Below are 19,631 nucleotides of genomic sequence, written 5' to 3'. Positions count from 1 at the left end.
TTTAAATCAGTAGTATCAAAGCTTTCTATGCAGTAACAATAACCTTTTATAGCTTTACTTCCAGAGACTTCTCTTTTAAATTAAATCGGAGTCTAAAAAGTATTCTCTCTTGATGAAGAAATTTTCTCTCAAAAAATTACCTGCTTTTTACTGTTATCTGAATAATAAGGACCTCATTTTCAATAATCTAGATCCAAGAGTAGAGAAAACACTGGAGACCAGAAAATAAGGAGTCAAACTACTCAGACACATGAATCTCTACTTAATTAGAATCCTTAACTGATGCATGAAAATAATACCTTGCATGAAAATGTAAGTGAAAGAAAAATTAAATTTTTTGTATTCCTCTGACCATTCTGTTTTATCTACACAGCAGATCACATTACAGGTTCAAATCTGGCATACAATAAAAGAATAATTTCTTGAAAATAACAGTTTTAATTTAGAATATTACAAAATTTTATTTACTATGTAAATAATAAATTTACCATTATACAGGAGAAAGAATAATTACTTTTCTACATCACCAAACATTTTCACAAATGTTGGTAAGTTATAATAAAGAAAATATATTATAATATAGAAAAAATGTTAGTGGAGGTGTTGCTCTGCTCTCACATTCAATAACTTCTAGAGTGGCATTTTAACAAACTAGGTGAAAAAATGATGTTTACACCTGATTTAAATTTTGACTACATATTTTAGCCCAAATACTGGCATTGGTCCATCATTCACTGAATTGTAGAGAAACTGCACTCTTTTAATACACATATAATATGGGAAATGTCCTCATGGTGCATTTATTAGACACCTAAAGACTATTTTGCATGGTAAAGCTGTCAGGAGCCTGTTGAATCTSCATCATTGGAAACCTCTAAGAATAAGCCAGACACTGGTAAAAGGAATAATTTTCCTTTCTCAAAGTAAAAAGTGGACTAAAACTCATAGAATTATATAATTTCTAAGGTTAGATAATTCCTCTAATATCACTAAGTCCAACCATTAACCMAGCCACCACCAYGGTAGTRTAGAGAGTGATAYRGTCCTTACCTCAGCCTCCTTTTCTCCAGSCTAAAYTCTCAGTCTTCTCTTATTTTTCTATTGAGAATTGATTGCCCACTAAGAATAATCACTTGTGACACACCAAGCTAAAAGTAGACTACAAAAACCCCCCAAATCTACATCACATTTGCTACTACAAAATGAGCAATACTTACCAGAAATGAAACAAACCAATAACKAGTATATTCCCAAACACTCGGTGCAATGTTAAGAGTTACCTCTAATAAGATGTTGTTGTTATTCCCAATTTTAGATGGATGTTGACCAAGATGTGTACTCCTGGAAAAGCACATCTTTAAGAAGAACTATCCCTTCCAAATTGCAAACAATCCCAGTCCTGTAACTACACTACTTCAGATAAACTGCCTCTTGAAACAATTAGAAAAATATTCTAYATGCAAAGAACTATGTATTCAAAAGGAACACATGATAAAGTACAGACAGGGTAGTGGCCATGCTAAATACAAGCGCCAAAATACCTTTAAGACTTTTCTGATTATTACCTACTAGAGGACTTAGGTTAGGTTGGCTGCATGGTTGCATTATCTGACACAGCAAGAAGACACTCARCAGGAACCAATTTGCTGCTGGGAAAGCACATGAGCTATCAACTCTATCTTCCTTCCATTTAATTTGAGAGCCTCACACCTTTTCAATATATTGGTCATAGTAAATGGGGAAGGGCTGCTGAAAACACCTGTTACAAAGCCAAAGATAGCATTAAAGCACTTGTGCTACCAGTRCAAAGTGATTTCACTAAACCCAAAAATCAATATGGGAAGGCAAAAAACTCATTTGTCCTCTTCTCTGCAAACCAGGCCTCTCCATGCCAAAACCCCCATGGCCTTCAGCTCCTCCACTCCACCTCTACCAGACCCCTCACTTTCCATTATGTACCATTCTAACATATCATTCTGCACACAGTAAGGAAGKAATCGACACAAGCATGATTTAGCAAGGTTGGCACTCAGATCTGAAGGATACTCTTCACTGTTACGGATGTCCACCACCAGCAGCTTTGGCTTACTAGGCTTTGTTTTCTTCACAGGTGTTTTGGAATGACTAGGTCCTGTCAACTCACACAAATCAATCAGATCTTCTGCTGAAATTCGTGGTGACACCTCTGCCTTCAGGTCATCCAAAYTGATGGAGTCCCTAGACTGTAAAAGAAAAAAAATAATATTTGAGGTGAAAGAKACATGGAGGTTTTTTAACTTATATTTACTTGACGAACTTGAAGTGTAACAACCTAGTGTGACACACTAGAAACACAACTTTTTCTYAGAATTCTTAGAACTAGTCAGAGTTAAGCTATCTATACATAAAAGCTCCAGACCAGTGCCAAATACCTATCTCACAACTATAGCTCTATTTTCTGTTAGAAGTTGTTTAAAAAGAAAATTGTTTGAAAAACTGTGCAAATTATTTCAGTTTGTGATCTGTTAATGAATTATTCACTGTGGCTGATGGGCTCAYAACATTTCCACAGAACATTTCCAACAATCCACAGAACATTTCTTAGCATCAGAAATTAAGTAAATTGGCTAGAAAACACTCTCAGAAAAAGAAACTGAAAGGTCTCATAATTGGAGCAGAAAAGATGGTTAGCAACGGTCAATTTGTCATGGAAACTGTAGGGATGTCTCTGAAAGACACAGAGCTATCTRAACACCAGTTATTAGCCCAGTCCAAAGACTAGGCACAAACTGGGACACCACAAATATAAGATTTATATTATATATAGAAATACAGTATTTCTGTTTTATAATMCAGAAAGTTCATCCTCAGTTTTCTAGGATGGGGAAATTTATACATATATGAAWTTATATTAATGACACAACATACAACATCATATTCCTGGTAGTAATCAAGCAAAAAGCATGATAATGCCTGAAATTATTTTCCATAAAAGAACATTAATTGTGAATTATCTCAGAAATATTCATAAGTACTAGAATTTGTACACTCCACATTGTTAAAGAGTATCACAGTAACAAATTTTCTGCTTCTAAAAAATATTCCATTTCTTTTATMTTGTTTAGATTGTAGTGATCACACCAATGCAAGACATTATTTGCTTATAGGTATTGATTCAAGAGAACAGGAGGAGCACTCTGAAGAAAATCAAGGCATTACTAATTGGTATTAGTCCAATTGACTGCTGTTAGCCCTAACTTTTGTTTTGTTTTTTAAACATACTAATTTCTCATTTAATCTGAGACCTATTCCAAATTTAGGGTATATGCTAGATAGAACAGACAGACGTACACATTTTTCTGAGTTATGTCCCAGAAAAGACTTCTCAAGACAGTTCAACAGTTAGAAATACCTCTGATGTAAAGCAAGTTATCCAAAAGCACTCGAAATTACCAAGAAAATCACTAATTCTACTTCAGGGAATATCACCTTACTGAACTGCCTTTTCCATTGTATACAATAATATTCAAAACAAAAGAAGTTACAAATTGCTAGTCTCAACACAYCATTTCCTTCCAAGTTCAGAATCATAGAGTCAAGACACTTTATAATCAGAAAACCAGAAATGCWAAATTTCTGGATAATGTATTATTTGTTTCAACAGAATAGTCAATACTCAAGGGAGACCTGTTTCCATAAAAAAACCCAGCATGACAGGCACAGCCGACTCACAGTTGCTGTCTAAAGCTACCCTTCCAGCTGAACAGCTGAATTTTCCCAAGAGGAGTCCAAGGAAATGAATTGCATTAAAGTGGGGCAGGAATAAAAAAAAAATCAAGCTCTTTTCACAAACTTCAGACTTGCCAAAGGAATTCAGCAGCCCCACGATGTCTAGGGAATTCACAGCAGACATATTTTCAAGAACCAAGAAAGGCAGTAACTTAGAAAAAATACATAAATACACACTTGGCTGACACAGCTTAATTTGCCTGATGACAAAGTGGCAGACATAACTGCTCTGTCCTCAGACAACAGCTTCTACCTCAGGAGCATATTTGTGGAGCAAAACCAAGAAGGGAAGGGAAGCAAATCTGCAGCAAAGAGTTCAGTCCTTGAAGCAGGTTCACATGATTACAKGTAACAATAAACACTCGGGTAGCAGTCAGTTACACTAGCTGAGATGACCTGAATGAAATCTTCCAGAGAAACATTTACATTATGATGGACTCTAAGTACAAAACCACTTCCTGCTTTCATTTATACAACTCTTGTCTATTCAGTTGTCCCATTCAGTTGATGGGATGATTGCCTCAGGAAAGAATGAAACCTTAAGAAGAAAGCATGAAGTCTACAGTAGAAATCCAACCAATGAAAATTCACCTAATCTGATATAAGAACTTTTCTCTTTATCTAGAGATAGAAAGCCATACAAAGTGCTCTACAGGTACACACTGTCCCACAAATAGGTTTTAATAAACAGGACAAGCATTCTTTTCTTTTAACTGGGTTGACAATAAGGAGAAACACATTCAGCTGTGAATTTTAAAACAATCCTTGCTTTGACCTARTATGTCCAGAGCTGCCTTAATGGCAGATTCAGTGATACAACATTTCTATATAAGCTTTGAAAAAAACCTGAAACTTCTCAAYAGACTTGCTGGGAATAGAACTGCTGATTCAATTCATTCTCTAACAACTGTTTTATCAGATTAATTTATTTCCTTCAAATTGCAAAGTGGAATACAYGCATGCTCTTATAAGATAATCTTTGCTCATTACATTTTAAAAATTACTACATCTGCTGTATCTGGTAACAACTATATTTCATCTCAGGCATTTTCTCACAGGAATTTTCTAATGAACTGTCAGCCAGCACAAGCTAAACATGGCTAACATCAAGCTGTCAATCCTTCTACCCCATCTCACATCTCCTTTTCATACCCCCATTCTGCTACAGACACTTTGAAACAGCAAGAAACTACAACARAAACTGGACTTAAGTTCAGCTGATGGCCTCAGTTCCTAATGCCATCACAGCCACTGAACACCCCAATCTTCCAGATTTTTCTGAACCTTTAACACCTTTCCTACTCCTCTACACAACAGTGTTCCAGCTGWTGTCTACCACCTCAGTGCCTACTCTCTTCGCCTCAGCATGGACAAGTAAGAGGAGATGAATGAGATACAGGCTGATATTGAAGAGATGCACAAGATACAGGCTGACATTTTAGATAGGAGTCTTCACTTTTGTCAGGACTATTTGCTTCAATTCCCTGTTTAGGCTTTATTTTGTCATTACAGGCATTGTTTTCCAGCTATGAAGAACCAGAAGGAAAAGTAGGTGAAGGAAGGAAGACRGTCCACTTTAAACCAAATTCTTTAAGCTAGGTTAGCTTCACTCAGAAAAACTTTATGGCACTTAAAACTTATGGCACTTAATTATTTAAAATACCCAACAAATTGTGAACAGGCTGTAGTATGCAACTGAGATTTTGATTTCAGGTACTTTAAGTTACAGGTAGGCACATCTCAGGACAGCTACTTATAATATCTTGCTGAATTTATCATTGCTATTTTTTTTTCTGTTTTAAATAATGAAGGGAGTGTAAGGATTATCCCATGACCCAAAATTCCCATGCTAGTAATACTCTATAGGGAGTACAAATAGAACAATGATTAAAAGAAATGCCAGGATAACCACTGGGGAAAAACTTAAAAGAACCTTAAAAGCTTATCACATACATAAAATGCTTGTTTCTTTCTTTCAGTTATTTTCCTGCTGTGATCTATTTCCTCTTTTCCAAGTCTTGGCACAGATTTCCTAAAAAAACCCCAATTCTTTCTTAAAAAAGACGAACGCTGTACTTCAAGCACAGTACCAGAAGGTAGTTAAAAGTCCAGTTACACACTTGTGTTTTAAGGATTGTGTAAGAAACTGCATATGACAACAATACTGAAATTGAGAACCATTGACAACAGAGATCAACTTGCTGTCATTACTTAGGAAACATAAAAATTATYAGAAAGACGTGCATTTTCACACACCCACGTACATACAAGTCTACATGTGCTAAGATAGATACTGGGCTTAYTACTTAAGTTGCTTTCTGTTTTCCTGCAAAAGAGAGAACCTTATTTTAGCATATTCTAACTACAAGCATGAATCTTGCTTTAGACTATTCAGCTATAAGAAACTGTTTGTCAGGGAAGACTGCTTCATCAGCAATAGCAGAAAGAATACTTCAGCTGAAGTCTGAGGTCTCCTTGTTGCCCAGAAGTTTCTCTGACAACACCCTACATTCTTTATTTTCAGAGTACTTATTCTTCTCACCCCATTAATTTTCAAATAGGCCTGGAAATTGCTAAGCTATATGCATTTACTGCTCTTAATAAGAAGAAATAGGCATTAAGAATTTAATTTTTTAAATGGTAGGAATTAAAGCTGCTTAACCATTTGCAATTTGGAAGTCAAGTTTCAGAAAGATTAAAGCACTCCAGAACACGAGGCTGGTACAATCATAGCTCCTATCTCTTTTTCCATTACCCTGTAATCTTACAGGCATTTCATCATGGCTATTAAATGAAGATATTCACTTTTTTTGGAGAAAATAGCCAAGTATCTTTAGTTCTGCTGAACCTGAATTTAACAGTTCGATCTGATAAACACAGAAGCTATAAAGTAACTTTCTACCCATGAAAAGGATAGCTTTATCTGAGCACATGCAGGGTTTCCCCTTTGTCTTCGAAGTTGGCAAAACTTAGTGCAGCTTATTTAATATGTCAGGAACTTCAGCCTGGAAGTCAGTATAATTAAAATCTGGGGTTCCAGTAAAATGCTCTATTCAAACTATCAAGGTCCTTCATGAAAAAATGTGTTTCATGAAATATGTCATTCCATATTTTTCCAACAGATTTCTACRATCAGTGTATGCATGTACATAGAAATGACTACAAACATTTTTTTWAAAAAGCGTATAAGATAATGATTTAAGGCCTCCAGTCCCCCTCCTCACCATTTTTTATGACAATTATTAGGAAAGGGTCATACAAAAAGGTTTCAATGTTTTTGATGTTCAATTGCGAACTGTTTATAAAGGAGGAATAGACAAAATTCGAGATTTAAGGAACTCTTTTCTACAATTTTTCAACACTTGAGAGCCACTGTTCTCTATACAACCTCTATAGCAAACTGAGTCTTACATCAGATTCAGTTCTCTGTAGCCATCATATTCTGCTTCTCACATTTCCAAGTCAAGACAGTGGTGCCACCTTCTCTATGCTCCCTCTCTCCTTCTACTTCCTGTTTAAGTTTGCTCTATTCTGTTTTGTAAGCTGTACTCTTCCATCCCCTCTATTATCCTGGTTCCCCCACAAAGCTCCTTGCTCCAGAACTCACATCTTGAGAWGTGCAAACAGCAATGACCAACCAACTGTCATCATAAACATCCTCCAAATGTCTGCACACAACATTGTAGGCAGTCTACAAAAAACCTAAGTGAGCTCTGCTTGTCAAAGAGCTCATTATTAAGGAAACATCTCCTTCTCCTTGGAATAACATAATTAAGTGAACAAACTAAGTCAGGGCTGAAGAACAAGTTATTCCTCTGCATGCAGCTAGGCAGACATGCTGCAGAGTCTCACTTATTGCCCCTGATATGATAAAAAAGGTAAAAGCTGCTCACCACTGCAAGGAACCATTTCAAAACACAAAGCTGAAACATAATCCAGTCATGCCTGAAAATACTCACAGGATGCTTTAATGTGCAATAAAACTTGAAWTAAAAGCAGCAGCAAGAATGATCTTGCCAGCCTTGAATGCTTTCCATCAGTGCCTCTTTTTTTTCTCTCGATAGATTCTCTGTCCTTGTCAAGAAGTTGTATWCCTTTGATTTGAGAAAAATGATGACAGATTCCCCTGCCCTCTTTATAAACAGAACCAACCAGATTTTGACATCACATCTCAAAATGCAAACTGCAGCTGCTAGAGGAATTTCCTTCATAATGTGATCATGTATCTCACTTGGTCAGAGACCTTGGATTTAGACAATTTACCTTTTTTCATCCGYAGCTACTATTTATTCACATTCCTATTTTCTGAACTGGCATTTTCAGTTATTTACCACTGTGAAGGCTGTCAAAATATACTGCTCAGRCTCTCCCTTAACTCGTGACTACTAAGATGAGTGCTCAATTCGAGTAATTGATGAAGTTTGAGAACATGGTCAGGCAGTTACCCTGTAAGCTACATGTAAGTTCTACACATCAAAGAGTGGTGAAGGTAGCTGCCMTATTCCTCATATTCCCACAGAGTGGCTACTACTTACAATTTTTAAAGTAATTTCTTYTTCTCCAATAGTATGACAAAACCGAAAGACAAACCAAAGAGAAAAAAAAAAGCCTCCTAATATTTAATTGCTCAAAGGCTAACAGACCTAGAATCTGATTTTAAAACAATATCCAAATCAGGGAAAAAACTTAAAAGAACATTTTCCTACAAGATGCGAAGAGAAAGAATTGGGTAGATTTTATTTTTTAATAATTAATTTTACTGGTACAATTACCCTTTCCCCCTCCGCACACTTGTTAATCAGTGATGGAATCCCAGTTGTGGGAGGTCTAAAAGGTCAAATACATGCAGTTTTCAACTTCAAAGTGGGTATAATCACAAAGGCTTGTGAGGAAGGACTGGTGGACAATCAGTGAATCCAGAACCTGAGCCTAAGGCTGCAGCAGAGAGTGCTCTGGCTGCTCCAACTGCCCCATTTGCATTTAAAGCAGATAAACACATCCCARGGAGACCTGAAAACCAAGTCTGTGCAAAACAAGCTTACAATCCTTAAATATGATCTAGATGTCACAAACTATTACACTCTCATAAAAATAACATTTAGATCATTACAAACATACTCCTTAAATTCTGTCTCAACTAAGCAGTACATTTGTTTCAATGAGTTTAAACTCAATTAAAATAATTGCAATTTATACTACAACTTAAAAAAAACCCCAATCACAACATTCATCAGAGACTTTTAAATTAACATTTAACATCAGTTATGTCCTAAGCCTTATGTTTGGTATTTTATCCAGTTTGGTAATAATTTAATGWCTTATCTTCTACCAAAAAATTCCTAAAACTATAGAAAATACATAMAGATTTTTAAAATCAGTCAGAGTAAAGAAGTTGCTAAATTAGGCTTCCTTCAGATAATTAAATCTACAGAACCAAAGCACTGGAAGCAGAGGTTTCGTTACACTCCCCACTTCCTCGTTGCTGGCTGTCAGGCTTATGGGTATCAAAGAGACTTCAAAAAGCTAACCAATAAACAGAGAAAGTTTTGAAGTTTGMAACAATTCCTAAAATATTTGCCAGAATGTGATGAGCTTATGATATGCCTAATTAAAGTGATTTATTTATTCATTCACAAGGGAGTGACATAAAAAGCGCATTCTAACCAACTCGTCTTAAAAATTACAAATAACCCCAACTTCTCACTCAAGCTGTTGGCAGCTACAACCAGGAAAATAGAAGCATCAAAGGCAAATGTAAAATAAATTAGAAGCATTAACTGAGATCCTGATCACCTAATGCTTTGCACAATTTGAACTAAAGAGAAACTTGAGTAACAGCTTTCTGTTAAGTATAAGAACAACAGAAGAGGAAAACAAAACCAAATTCTGTACAAAAGCAGAAGACAAAAAAAAACTGAAATGGATCGAGGGTGTCAGAAGACCTTTTAGGCAGAATAAAAATAACAGCCATTACGAACAGCATGAACATCAAACAGATATTGCTCAGTTCCAWCAGGAACTCCCACCCTTGAAAAGAGAATTGGAATAGAAAACCAAGGCAAAGCCATAACTGTATCAGTCTCCGGATTTCTGTGAGTTCATCTGCACACCCGAGCAGATATTGACAGAGAAACTGCAACATTTTCTCCCCTTTTTTTAGAATAYGGAAGTAGTTGGAGAGAGTGTATGTCTACCATATCTATAATAATGGAGACACAGATATAGCAGACAATTGTTAGATTACGGTGTTATTCGTCTCTGTGACTCCTGGGCATTCAGGAAAAATACTTCAGGAGTTTTCAGAGTATGAAAGTAAGTTTCACAAAGAGSAAGAAGAAAAAAATCATCCATGTAYYGGTAAAGTTTTTTTACAGGCACAAAACTGAGTAGACTGTAGCGTAAATTCAGTAGTGAATTTAAAGGTTTTTGCCTTTGGTATTTTTGACGTTTTATCTTTCTCAAAATAAACATKCAAACCCACTTAAGATGCACATTCATTCTCTCTGAAACTATTTCCTCCTTGAGATTTTATCTCAGTAGAAATATGTTTACTGGCTGRAAGAGTAAAAGATTAAGCAACACACAAGTCCAGGAGGAAAAAGAGAGCACCCAAGCCTATGTATGAAGTTACAAATAGATGTCACTAAAATAAAAACTAAGCAATGCTTAAAGAGTCAAAGCAGTTTTGTTTAACTGACTGCTGATTTAGGGAGAAAAATGCACACCCAGAGGGGAAATACTTATCCTGTTATTATTAAACAAAGCATAGCAACATGCAGATACACACAAATACTTGAGTAGCCAATAAAAAGCACTTAAGAAACAAACTGAAGCAGCTTAGAAAGAAAACATAAATATAGAGGTAAGAGACAGATGGTGTTTACAATTAAAAACAGTAAACATTTAAGGTTTCAAGAAGTCATAAATTACCTTGAGAAGCAAACCCACAACTTTCTTCACAAAGGAATTGTTTTGTATCCTACCCATTTTCAAATACAGAGGTGACCCACAAATATAAAACCGGAGCTACAAATGTAGTACAAAGGACTTGTCCAAAGAATGATCAACTACATTGGTAAGGAAAAGCAAAGTAATTTTTAAGAGATAAGCTGAAGAGCAAAGAMACAATTTTGTTATAGAAAATCCATTAAAGGGTACTGTGTGTACTGAAGATTGAACTCAGATTTCACTGCTTTCAAGTACCTAARAATTTCCCCATGGCAGCAAATACCAGTAGAAGACATGTTGAAGAAAGAGATAATTACTTCCAGGATTAAGGTTAAAGAAAAACCCAAACAAAAACAAACCACACCACCTTTGTATGTAAATAGTGTATTTCACCAGTAATYAAAATTTATTTTTTTATCAATATTGCTCTAATCCCTGAGAAGTGTCATTTTATGAAGAAAAACATCCAAAAGTGCAGAACTGGTCATAAGTGAGAGGTAGCTCATTATCGACTCATGTTACACAGGATTTTCCAAGTCTGAACTATGTCTCCTGACTGAACCATAACATACTTGACCTGTATCTATCTGTCTCAAAATCTGACACAAAAAGATACAGCACATAAAAGCAAACAACACATTTGCAGTCTATAATTTAAGATATGGACACAAAGGAAGACTATTCATGCGATCAGTTTCCTCTTTGCTCACRTATTTCTGTATAGATTCCAGAATCCATACAGCACTCTTTCATATGATGAGCTAAAAAAAAATACTGCAGTAACCAAAAGATCCAATATACTTGTGCTTCAAAAGAGGTTAAACCCTCAGTTGTGCTGCAGTAAATTAAGAGGTCTTTGCTGTTAGGTGGACAGAAGTAGAATTGAAAAAGAAGGCAACAGTTCTAGTATTTATTTCTCTCCTCTTTAACATACCAAAACATTTGCTTAGTTTCTTGGAAATTTGTGTAGGATGGAGGAGCCTAATTACTGGTATTATAAACAAACACAACTTCTGGTATGAAAATAAAATCACTATCAGGAAAAAACCACCCAAAATATTTCTCAGGAAACGGAAGAATACTGAAAGAACCTCACTTGATCTGAAGTAATGGCTTTTTATCTCTGTTACAAATACAAATCTTTTTGCTGTTTATTAGTTCAGTAGACCATTGCTGCTTTCTCCAGCCTCCCTCTTTGCTATATCCAAGTGCTTTGACTCTTGCTTGTACACAAGCAAATGATTAGGAATCAGAAGACTTGTTTTTTTTACTCTTTTGTCATAACATTCAGAAAAACTACCAACTAACACAAAATCATTTTCACTGTTAGGCATCTGACCAGAYTGCCAAGAGAGGCTGAATACTTTCTTTGGAAGTTTTCTTGACCTGAAAACCCTTGACCTGGAAACCCTGGGCAACTCCATCTGAATTAAGTGTTGGATGTGTTTTCTGCAGGAATTTGTACCAGATGACCTTAGGAGGTCCTGAATTACTCTTATGAAAGTGCAGCCCTTAGCTCCTTCAGAAAGGCTTTCTACATAKCTCTAGAGCAGCACAGCAGCAGCTGTGCTGGCTACAATTCCAGATGATTACAATTCTCCTGTAATTTCATTTTTCTTCCCCGTTGCCTTTCTATATCCACCTATTGTTTCTTAAATCCCAGAAATCTTTGAAGTTTCCTTCTGTTCTTCATTTGCATCTCTGCCCTTTCAGTCCTGGATTTGTAGCCAAGGCTTCCAGAAATTACAATAGAAATAAAATTAAAACTAAAGTAAAAAACAAGAAAATGACTGAATATCAAGCTCCACTTAAAGGACTAAAAAGCAAAGATTCACTTGATGATAACAACACTTCTTAGTTTTCTCATAGTCAGGAAAAACAAATGGAAAGACTAAAACCTAATGCAATTCATCAAATAGATGTAGCAGGTCTATATATACATCCCCTACTATTGGAATGTGCTCATGAATGAAATTATTGTAGGAGAAGGTGAAAGAAAAAAAGCCCAACAAAATCAAATTTAATTTTTAAGAGACTAACTAGATTTATACTGCTGAGAAGAAGGAATCATTTGAAATCCCCAGTCTCCAGATGGTGCATTTGATGAGAGAAACAACCATTAGATTTTATTAAAGGAGAAGAGGAAAATCTTTTTGCTAAACTGAGTATTTATTTAATGCAGGTAYTTTCTTAGTTACTAGCTGCTCTTTGCTAGGATAAACACAGGCGTAACTCACCTACTAAACTCTCAGAATAACTTATGGTATATCCTTTACCTGACATACCAAGAYGGAAAAAGCAGCCAGAGCTGCCTGCCTCACTTTCCACTTGCCTATTTCTCACTGTCACACTGGTGTTTTTACTGCTTTTCTCCTATGATGAAGCTTGTTAGTAGTTCTGCAGGTGAGTTGTGGGCATTGGTCTGTGGTAACAGAACTGAAGGAGCAGAGTTGGGAGAGMCAATCTGAACAACATGAACTATTTTCCCCCCTCCAGTTCCAGGGTTTCTTACGAGGTCGCTTCGAGGAGCTTCCTGGTAGTCAGCGGCAAAGGAGGACATGGAGCTCCGGGCGCCGTTGCTGTCGGGGGCGTGTCGCGGGGGCTGCGCGTATTGCCTGTAGGTGGCACTCTTTGGAGTCCAGCGGAACAGGTTGATGGACTCACGAACACACCGCTCAATATCGATCTCTGGAAATCATTTAAAGAAAAAATAAGAAATGGGACAGGAAAATACAAGTAAAGCCAAGTAACCCAGCTATGACATTGCTAAATATACATATACCCATTTATACCTTTGTCTGTCTCTCTGTCCCTTGCTCAAACTGTAGCTTTCAAAAACATTTTCCCATTCAAAAAAAAAAAAAACCTCAGATTTTTTTCATTAAAACCGAGTAAAGACATTTTAAGAATTAATTCTCTCCCCAGTTATGTAAGAATGTCTGTTTAAGGGAAGAGTATCATAACTTTGCAAAGTCAGGACAATAATTGAAGCCAAGATATTGCGAGGCATCTTAAAGTCTTAACAAGTCAGACTATTGACTGTTTGATACAAGTTCATGCAGTTCACCAAAAGCAGATTTCACACAGTGTACAGACTTCAGAATTTTTTGATCAACTGTCTTATTTGTCAGTTAAATTCTGCTAAGAGCCAGACTCAAAACTTTCAGCTACCAAATTTTGTGTGGATTGCTGTTTTAACAAAGCTGTATGTTATCTCTTTGCTGGAAAAAGAGTTCTCAATATTAACTTGTGCTTGATGGCAAACATAATGAATTGCTTTAGAGATTTGTTCTAGAGGTTTTTTTAAACAAACAAACAAAGAAACAAAACGGTTCAAAATCCAACCAGAGATTCCCGGTTGAAAGTGTGAAGTGCTGTGTGACAAAATGTAACCCAACTTGAGAAGAAATCTAGCGCCTATCTAATGAGAAGCCTCCTAAAATAAGCTATGGTCCATCAAAAAGTAGGAAAGTTYAATGAAATACATTGGTACAAGAAAAGAAAATGTAAATCTATTAGAGATATATTTTTGGAAAACTAAGTATCCTGCATRTATCTATCTTCTAACACAATGCAAATAAAAGCCTTTTTTAATCACTATAAAAGGRCTGGTTAGTTTTGCATCTCATGTATGTGTTCTCATGAAGAGAAAAATGATGCTAGCTTGCATTTCATGACAAAACTGGTGTAGTGTAACAAAGAGCAGGGATATCAGCACTTCCTGTGTCTGTCCCAAGATTTTGTACAATTCATTCCAACACTTAAATTAAAGCATCAGCTTCTATGAAGAAAACAGAGGCACTGCAGCCAGGCTTTATCTGTATATCTCACAGAGATTTGATGTGCTGCCTTCAATCACYCATTGCCATCAGCAGATTTGATGCCTGGCCATCAATGTGGGAGTTTCTCCAGAAATCTTAGTTACTGAGGGTGGTGAGCGGAAGCAGTTGAAATTGAAGTTTRGAGCAGAATAATCTAGTTGGATGAGATTATTGACTTTATTTAAAATCTGAAAGATGTGGTCTATTATTCTTCCACTCAAAAAGTTGTCCATATTCAGGCAGGATACAATCTGCAGCAGAAGCTTTAATTCCATCGATRATAACATGCTTATGTGCTATCTTGGTTCTAAACTTCTGAAAGGTCTGAGAGTAAAGCTGGGGTTTACCCAATTTTAATTCTAGCTCTAAAATATTTCACTAGTTATTATTCCTAAAGCTCAAAAAACACCCTAAAGCACTTTCATCACACTTGCACATTTTTCTAAATTTCTGAAAACTCATTTTATTGATAAAAAGTTGAGAATTTCAGTTCAAGACCGTAGTACATTTACAGTGAGGCTGTAGTTTTGGGGTTTTTTATTTTTTTTTTGTAAAGAGACTGCTGTAATTGAGTTATAAGCCCCATTTCCTGAGATTTTTTGCTAGGGAAACATTAGTAGTACTTCTGTAATAAATGATATGAATGGAGAATTTAGCCAGTAAAAAACATAAATCTGAACAACAATAATTAATAGCATGAGAAGCATTTGGCTGTGAGAGGGCATAATAGCCTACAKATATCTGAAATTGAAAACAGACAACTGGGGGATGGAATAGGAACACTATTTGCAATAAAGCTATAAAMAAGCTGAAAGCAGAAATTGAGACTGACCATGTTAAACATTGAAACAGGTCAAAATATTTTTCCTAGAAACAAGCTGTGTAATTCCAAAAGTAATCCATTTTAGAGAAAAGGAAGATGCAGCAATAGGCTGGGCACTGGAACAAGCTCCCCAGGGAAGTGGTCACAGCCCCAAAGTTGACAGAGTTCAAAAAGTATTTGGACAATACTCTCTGGCATATGATGACTCTTGGTGTGTCCTGTGCAGGGCAAGGAGCTGGACTCAACRATCCTTGTGGTCCCTTCCAACTCAGCTTATTCTGTGTGTGTGTATAAAAACAATAACCAGTTCTCACACATCAGGATGTAAGTAAAAAATGTAGGAGTCTGCTACTCTGTGGTTTTTGACTTTTTGGTTTCTCATGTCTTCTATGCAGCATTTCAGAAGGACAGTGGCCATGGCTGAAATGAAACTTCACAGAACAAGAGAGAATTTTTGTGGGGAAAGCCATCAAAAGCCTAAAACAAATTTACAGTCTGTCAATTAATTGATCTGCTTCAAAATAATGCAAAATAAAAACTACAGCAAAGTGATTGTGGTTTCCACAAGTAACAATAAAAAATCTCAACAACCACAAAATGCCCCCCAAACTAAGTGTAAACCATAGGCACATGYGTGCATATATGTGGGAACAGTCAACATTTAGAACCTACATGGGAAACAAGAYTATTGGTGGTGAAAGAATTTACTCAAAGAATTAACTAACATTATTTAAAAAAAAAAAAAATTACTTTCAGGATACTGGAGTTTAGGACTACATTAAACTGGTACAAATATTTACAGAATATTTATTAGTCACATTGCATGAAYAGGCTTTACACTTGAGCAACCTTCAAGCCCATCTTCATCATTTGTTTGCAATTTCAGTTTAAGAAAAATCACTTCCTGTCAGTAACTAAACTGAAATGCAATCTCTTGCAGCCTTGCTGGATAAGATMTTTTCTCCTCTTTTTGGCTAATAAGTAAGGGTCTGCTGCGCTACTTCAATCCCAGCTCCTTCCCGTGCCCTTTCAAATATATGACAGATGAGTCAGTCTCTGGTGAAATGTCCATCTTTTGTTATCTCCCCAAGACTTTGCATTCACACAGTATTAATTTTGCCTGTGCTCTTCCTGCTCCCAAGTCACTGGATTACAAGCCAGAAAACATTAAGCACTTCTACATGATTAGAAACACACCACTGATATGTCAGAAGCATAAACATATCCAGTCAGAGCCTAGATTCTTGAACAGGACTGTGGACAAATGAACAGTGACTACCTCAGCAGAATGACAGAATACTTGACATGTACAAACAAATTAGAAGAGCTCCCTTCTGAGAGCAGGCTCTGCATAATGCTCYGGGTGTGAGCAAGAAGCGAACAGTAACATTTAAAAAGGATGAAGAAGGCATGCTCACTAATGGAGACGTGCACATAACATCTCTATGCTCTCCAGGAACACAGTACTGGGATATTTGGTAGTTTACAAATGATGTGCCTTCTGTTTTTATTAATAAAAATTATTTCATTGGAATATCTGCAATGAAAACATGCTGGTGTAACACGGTATTATTAAATGAGAAGTGCGAAAAAATTTAAGCCTGACTTAAAACGCAAGACAAATACTAGCAAAATAAGTTATCATTTCAAAACTTGGTACATCTTTAAGCTGTCTGCTTTTGGAAAACTGCAAGAGTGCCTGTATTTCAAGCAGTCAAAGCTGGAACCCAAGTACCTTAGGAACCAAAGTCACAAGTTTCATTTTCAAACATTATAAGTTCTGGCTCAAATGAGCTCAAGGATTTCAGTCAAGCAGCAATCAAGCCTTACAGGAAACAATTCTATGGCACCAGCTAATCGCTCAGAATCAAAAGGTTTTTACTGACATTTCCAAATCTGCAAATAATACAATAATACAGCAATTGACAAAGGCAGGGGTAGGGAAGCAAAGGAAAAGTGATCTAACAGTAATATTTTGTTTTTGCTATGTCCCCCTCCTAACACTAAGTCTACTGAAATGTTTTGTTCCTTTTCTGAACTAAACTTATGTTCATTCAAAGATGCTCCTTATATTGCTTTGCTCATGCGAAACTATAACATCTTACTAAGCTGCTGCCTCCCTCTATTTACAGCCTCAACTGAAAAGGATGGCTCAGCCCAACATAGCTGCTTTTTAARCTATGTACATTTAAGGTTTGTTATCATAGATGCAGGAGAGAAGTAGATTGCACTTGAAACAGATGTTCAAAAAAGGATCAGCTGCAATGCAATACACCTGTGACAAAAGCACATAGCATTTTTTATTTTTGCAGAATAACTGGATGCACATGTTGTTCACAGCAAGTGAAGACAAGTAATGGAGAAAACCAGAARATGAATGGCTCTTTCCTAATGAAAATCTACACAGACCACGTCCTTGTGTACAGTTAATCAGTTCCAGAGTCTTTTCCTTGGGTAACAGGATACCAGTTAAGAAATTCAGCCAAAATAAACTGCTTCTGCATTTTGGGAATAGCCCAGAATTACGAGCTTGGTTTGACAACTCCATCACAAACACTTTATTGCKACCCTGCCAGGCAACATCAGCTTTCACCACACAGCCACATAAATAGGCCAGAAAATCTCTGTGCTATGAAAGCTCTGGAGCTGAATAGGTCAGTCAGTTCAACCTCCTGATTCCTGCTCTTAGAAGAAATAGATGTGAAAGGACATAATTTTTTTTTCCTGATGACATACAAAAAGACACACTGAGTCTGCATATTTAAAAGGACAAATCTGGGAAGAGGAGTGACATTTCTATCCAACATGTCTGCATCTATTACTGTAAGAAKGTTATTATGAATGAAAAGGTCAATGCAGAACTATTCTTTTTACATTATTTATTTCATACATTACAGGATAGTTGCATTACTTCATATTTTCATGGAAGCAGTAGAGAGAAGCAACAATAAACACTATGAATTATTCCCTAGACATTAGACTGCATAAAGGGCAAACATGGGTTCTTTTCTTCCTTATGATTGTAAAAATTCCTCTGACTCAGCAGTTCAGTGGAAAGGTTTACTAAAGAATGCCTTCTGGTATGGAAGTGTGATGATGTCCTGCACTGATTGAGACAAACAGGGAAGACACAGAAAGCCAAGTGACTGTACAAAGAGCAAAGCATTACTGTAAGTAAATCACCAAATGCCACATGCCATGTCTTATTGAGAAAGAAGACAGAAATAGATTACATAAAGACTAGAGCTAAGCTCCAACAAGAAAGTGTTTTAAACATTTTTATGAGGTGTGCCAGTGCTGTTTAAGAGCAGACATTTCTACAAACTAACCAAATGTTAAAGACATCTGGACCAGCCTTACACAGGGTAGGAACACTGGCCAGCAACAGAAGCACAGGAATTCACATTATATAATGGAAATAGTCAGATGGAGGCTACTATGCAAAACTTGTGAAATACACAAGGGGAAATAAAGCAGCTCAGCAGAAAAATGAACACTGCTTCACAGGTAGAGAATAACCAAAAGATGCATAAAAGAACAGGTTTACAAAATTGCAGGAATAAGCTCAGAGGAGAAACTTGTTAGAAAGCCATGAAGATGAGGAACTTGTTGTGCCACCAACACAACATCCAAAACCAGTCAACTTTTGAAGGAAAACCTCTTTTCCAACTTTTCTTTGTTATATTTGTTATAATATTTGCTAAATATGTGTTAAGTCAGTTTTAGAATCTGAAATACTTGTGAAACTCTCTTTCTTTACGCTACATCTGTGTTTCACAGAAATAATATGCAAACACTAAAACTCAGATGCAAAGAGACCATGCCATTATGGGTTTCCATCTGGGTGGTAACTGAACTACTTCAGTTATTTCCCAGGCATAGCAGGTATAAACTTGTAAAAAACTCTACAGTCAGAAAACTCTGACCAGGCCAAATTCTTACAAAACCAGYGACTCTCTCAAGAGCCATAAGTAGAAGACCTTTGCATTAGCACAGCCCTCCGGTTAGCCTTCAGGATATCCATAAGGGAGTAATATGAAGCGACTCAGATTTTCTGCYTTTAAAATAAGACAAAAATGCAGGTAATCTTGAAAGGGAGTACCTGTTTCCACGAGAAAAGGATGCAAACCTCTAATCTGACTTGTTCATTCCCAGAYCAATGATGGAAAAACTCTGGGTAAAGATAAATACAAATACTAAATCTGCCCAATAAGTATCCTGAAAGATGCAACACACTCAAACTGCTAGAGCAAGCAACATCTTATTCAGGA

The 19,631-nt window shown here is 36.4% G+C and overlaps 1 protein-coding gene across 2 annotated transcripts in view; it reads right to left on the bottom strand.

Moving 5' to 3' along the window:
* The window catches only part of TBCK (TBC1 domain containing kinase), a 95,676-nt gene that overhangs the window by 16,029 nt on the left and 60,016 nt on the right, over positions 1-19,631 (bottom strand). For both annotated transcript variants that reach the window (XM_057379093.1, XM_057379094.1), the window contains 2 exons: positions 13,229-13,404; positions 2,047-2,222 (listed from right to left, as the gene is read on the bottom strand). In XM_057379093.1, the coding sequence (XP_057235076.1) occupies positions 2,047-2,222; positions 13,229-13,404 (352 nt within the window). The remainder of the gene's footprint in view (positions 1-2,046; positions 2,223-13,228; positions 13,405-19,631) is intronic.

This window comes from Malurus melanocephalus, unplaced genomic scaffold (assembly GCF_030028575.1).
Source record: "Malurus melanocephalus ecotype Western Australia unplaced genomic scaffold, MMel_1.1 scaffold_386, whole genome shotgun sequence".
Taxonomy (NCBI): domain Eukaryota; kingdom Metazoa; phylum Chordata; class Aves; order Passeriformes; family Maluridae; genus Malurus; species Malurus melanocephalus.
Note: the sequence above shows the minus strand (reverse complement) of the source record. Positions and strands in the feature narration are given on the sequence as shown.